Here is a 4124-nt window from a genome sequence, read left to right as displayed (position 1 = left end):
AAGAAAATATACCAAAAAATGCCGAAATAATGTACTAATACATTTGCAATGATTAAAAAATATATATTGATGTATAAAAGTCTTGAAAGTGTGCATTTATGAAATTGCAGGCAAATTTAAAAACTTAAAAATTAAATAAATAATAATTTCGGAATAAATGCAAAAGCGGTTTGCCCTGTGGCAGCTAAGTGCCAATATGCCTGCATGTCCTTTTGCATGCACGGAACGAATAAAAAAGAAATAAAAAAAAATAGAAAGAAATTAAAAGGAAATAAAAAAGAAATAAAAAAATTAAAAGGAAAAGAAAACAACAGACAAAGAGAGATATCTGGGGTGTGCGTACACTTGAGGGAAAGAGAGCTCGCAGGCAACTCGAAAAAAAGCTTGAATTGAATTTCTCTTTGCGGCTTTTTCGTTTATTTAATGCAAATAATAGTTTTTATTTTATAGTAAATTAATTAATTCATTTACTTAATTTAGTTTAATTATTTAAATATTAAATTGTTTATTCATTTGTTTGTTTGCCCGTTGGCCGGAGTCTTCGTTTGCAGCCACTTGGCAGCAAAATTCAAAAGGCGTCTGAACTATCGAATCGTTCGTTGAATTATGATTTATTTAACTAAAATTGCATAATTACAATTAAATTAGAATTAAAGTATAATTAAATTGTAATTATAATTGTTTTAAATGTACTTGTTTGTTTTTAATTCCTTTAGACTTCCATTAGCAGCCTCGCACTTTACCAGAAACTCGCCGACAGAAAACGCCCCAGAGGGCCCCTCAAGAGTTTAGCTTTGACCTACGACTTGTTTTTGCGTCTGCTGGCTTCTTTGCCCCAAGTAACAAACCCTAAACCCTAAACCCTAAACCCTAAACCGTAGTTCTAGCCCCTGCAGCAGCGGCACATTCTTCGGGTTAGAAGAAACAGGAAAAGAAAGGGATTTCTGCGGCGTCTGAGCTGTACATACACTACAAATGCGTCTCGAGGCTAGGGTTTAGGGTTTAGGGTTTAGGGTTTTGAAGGCCCACAGAAGAAGCTCGTGGCTAGTGAATGATGGCTCACACCTGCTGCTGCTGCTGCGTGTGCGTTGGCTGCTGCTGCTGCTCTTCTTCTCACTGCTGCTGCTTTTGCTGCGGCTCGCGATGCTACTGTTGCTGCTACTCTTGCTGCTGCTGTCGGTGCTGCTACTTCTGTTGCTGCTGTTTCTGCTCTCTGCTGCTGCTGCTGCTGCTGCTGCTTCTGCTGCTGCAGGGAATGTCAAGTCAGATTCTGCAGCTGCTGTGCCCCACTGGGGAGCCTTCAGAGTGTCTCCCTTCAGCGAATTTGAAAGATGATGGAGAAAACCAAATACTAAATGCTGTAAGCTGCTGCTCTCTACAGCAGCAGCAGCAGCAGCAGGACGGGCTGCAGCAAAAGAGCCTGCAAATGGACTTCTGCTGTGCTGTGTTTGTTTCTTTGTTAAGGTAACTTCTGCAATAAATCAATTTCAAGTCAAAGAGGCTTGAGACACTTGGTGGCCCCAACAGCTGAGGTGTACGTACACCTCTGAGGTGTACGTACACCTCAGCGCATGCAGCGAGCCACGCAAACTGTTTTCTGCGTTTCATTTCTTTTCCTCTTTGTCAATGGACTAAATTCAAAAAAGATTAACAGCAGCAAAGGCTGAACTCAAGCATTTGAGACGCCCTTCGCTGCTGCCCTTGCTGCTGCTGCTGCTGCTGCGCTGCTCCTAGTGCTGCTGCTGCTGCTGAGCGAGGCAGCTTGTCTGCTGCAGTCACTGTGAGCGGGCACAGCAGCAGAGAGCCCCACACTCCTCAGCGCATGCAACGGCGCAGCAGCAGCAGCAAGCAGCCCCCGGGCAGTCTTATACGACAAACTGTAGCTGCTGCTACTGCTGCTGCTGCTACTGCTGCTGCTGCTGCTGCTCTATGCCGTGGTAACCAGCCGCAGTGCGTCCTGCAGCGCCGTTGTGTAGTGGTTTACTGCTTGCACAATATCGTCGTCTGCGCCTTCACGAGCCTGAGACGCAGCAGCAGCAGCAACAGCAGCAGCAACAGCAGCAGTAGCAGCAGCAGTAGCAGCAGCAGCACATAGGTGCCAGTGCTCTTGCACAAGAAGCAGCAGCAGCTCCAGCAAGGGCGGTAACAGCAAACGTACCAGAATAAGCACCAGAAAGAAAAGCAGCAGCAGAAGCAGCAGCAGTAGCGCTAGTCTCAGTATTAAAGCGGCTTGCAGCAGCAGCAGCAAGAGATCGCCGGCAGCAGCAGCAACAGCACTAGCTGCAGCGGCAGCAGCAACGGCAGTGCTGCTGCTGCATTAGCAGCAGCACTACTAACAGCAGCCGCAGCCGCCGCAGTCCTGCTGCACCAGTAGCGCCAGCTCTGCAAATAGCAGCAGCAGCAGCAGCAGCAGCAGCAGCAGCAGCAGCAGCAGCAGCAGGTTTACCTGGGACTCCAAGATGAGTCCATTCTTGAGGGCCGCCACCTCCTCCAAAATAAAAGTTTGAAACTTTTCTTCTCCTCTTTCTCGAATCCTTTTTGCTTCCTCGAGTTCTTCTCTTAGCTGTTCTATTTTCTGCTCGCGGGCGTTCTGCAGCGCAGCAGCAGCAGCAGCAGCAGCAGTGCAACAGCAGCAAACAACTGCCTACACAGAGGACACTTCTGCGAGTTGCAGCGCACTTGGCAAACGCGCCTGAGCTACGCAGCAGCCAGCTAGCTAGCTAGCTAGCTCGCTCGCTAGCTAGCTAGCTAGCTGCGAAGCAGCCAGCTGGCCAGAAAACTGCACACAGCTGTAGGTGCTGCTAATGCGCTGCTGCTGCTGCTGCTGCTGCTGCTGCTGGCGAAAGCCAGCAGGCATCATCTACCCGTCTGCCGTTGGCTAGCTGGTTCGCTAGCTCGCTAGCTAGCCAAATGGATAGCAAATAAGTGAATGCCCTAGAGGCATTTAGCTAGCTAGCTGTTTAGCTAGCTAGCTAGCTACCTATTTGGCTAGCTAGCTAGCTAGCTAAACTCTGTAGCTAGCTAGCTAGCCAGCTAAACTCTGTAGCTAGCTAGCTAGCTAGCTAGCAACTACCTAGCTAGCTAGCTCTCTAGCTAAATTCAGTAGCTAGCTGGCTAGTTAGCTAGCTAGGTTCGCTAGCTAGCTAGCTGGCTAGGTAGCTAGCTAGCTAGCTGGCTAGTTAGCTAGCTAGCTAGCTAGCTGCTGCTTCAAAGCCTTACTTTCTCCGCCTCGAATTTGCCCTCAGTTCTGTACTCCAAGTCGCCGAGCCTTTTGGCTAGCTGCAGCTCGCGTTCCTGTCTGCTGCTCTTGTCCGTCTCGAACGCGTGCTGCAGCAGCAGCAGCAGCAGCAGCAGCAAAACGTACACAGCCAAAAACGCAGACACAGGAGGCAGATGCACGCGCAGGAAGCAGCTGCTGCAGCAACAGCAAGCAGCAGCAGCAGTAGCGGCAGCTGCCCCGCCTCTGCAGCAGCCCCACGTCTCCACGGCAGCAGCAGCAGTAGCAGCAACAGCAGCAGCAACACAACCGCCACCACCAACAGCAGCAGCAGCACCACCGCCCTAGCGGCAGCAGCACCACCACCACCATAACCACGACCACCCCTGCAGCAGCAGCAGCAGCAGCAGCAGCAGCAGGAGGCACCTGCAGCGCAGCAAGGTCTGCGTTGATCTGGGAGTGTTTGTCTTCGGAGTCTCTGTTTTGTTTGTCTCTTTCAATTATAAATTCTTTTTCAACTAAAGAGATTCTTTCGTTGAGAGCATCCACTCCGCACTGCAGCTGCTCGAACTTGTCCACAAACACCTGCGACAGCTTCTCCTGCACCTGCAGCAGCTGGCTCTCGAACATCTGCAGCAGCAGCAGCAGCAGCAGCAGCAGCAGCAGCGCTCAGACCGGCTGGCGACGGCTCCGGGCTGGTGTCTTTCTACACTAAAAGAACACCACAGCAGCAGCAGCACCACCACCGCAGCAGCAGCAGCAGCAGAACAGCAGCAGCAGAACAGCAGCAGCAGCAGCACAACAGCAGCAGCAGCAGCACAGCAGCAGCAGCAGCAGCACAACAGCAGCAGCAGCAGCACAACAGCAGCAGCAGCAGCAGCAGCAGCAGCAGAACAGCAGCAGCAGC

The 4124-nt window shown here is 50.3% G+C and overlaps 1 protein-coding gene across 1 annotated transcript in view; it reads right to left on the bottom strand.

Annotated features, from left to right (window-relative positions):
• Window positions 1-1927: 1927 nt before the first annotated feature.
• The window catches only part of ETH_00005590 (SF-assemblin, putative), a gene marked incomplete at both ends in the record, with an annotated part of 2727 nt that continues 530 nt past the window's right edge, over window positions 1928-4124 (bottom strand). The window contains 4 exons of the mRNA XM_013376503.1: window positions 1928-2020; window positions 2447-2590; window positions 3220-3327; window positions 3644-3847. Coding sequence (XP_013231957.1) covers window positions 1928-2020; window positions 2447-2590; window positions 3220-3327; window positions 3644-3847 — 549 coding nt within the window. The remainder of the gene's footprint in view (window positions 2021-2446; window positions 2591-3219; window positions 3328-3643; window positions 3848-4124) is intronic.

The sequence above is a fragment of the Eimeria tenella genome, genomic scaffold, assembly GCF_000499545.2.
Source record: "Eimeria tenella Houghton genomic scaffold, Eth_scaff352, whole genome shotgun sequence".
NCBI lineage: Eukaryota > Apicomplexa > Conoidasida > Eucoccidiorida > Eimeriidae > Eimeria > Eimeria tenella.
Note: the sequence above shows the minus strand (reverse complement) of the source record. Positions and strands in the feature narration are given on the sequence as shown.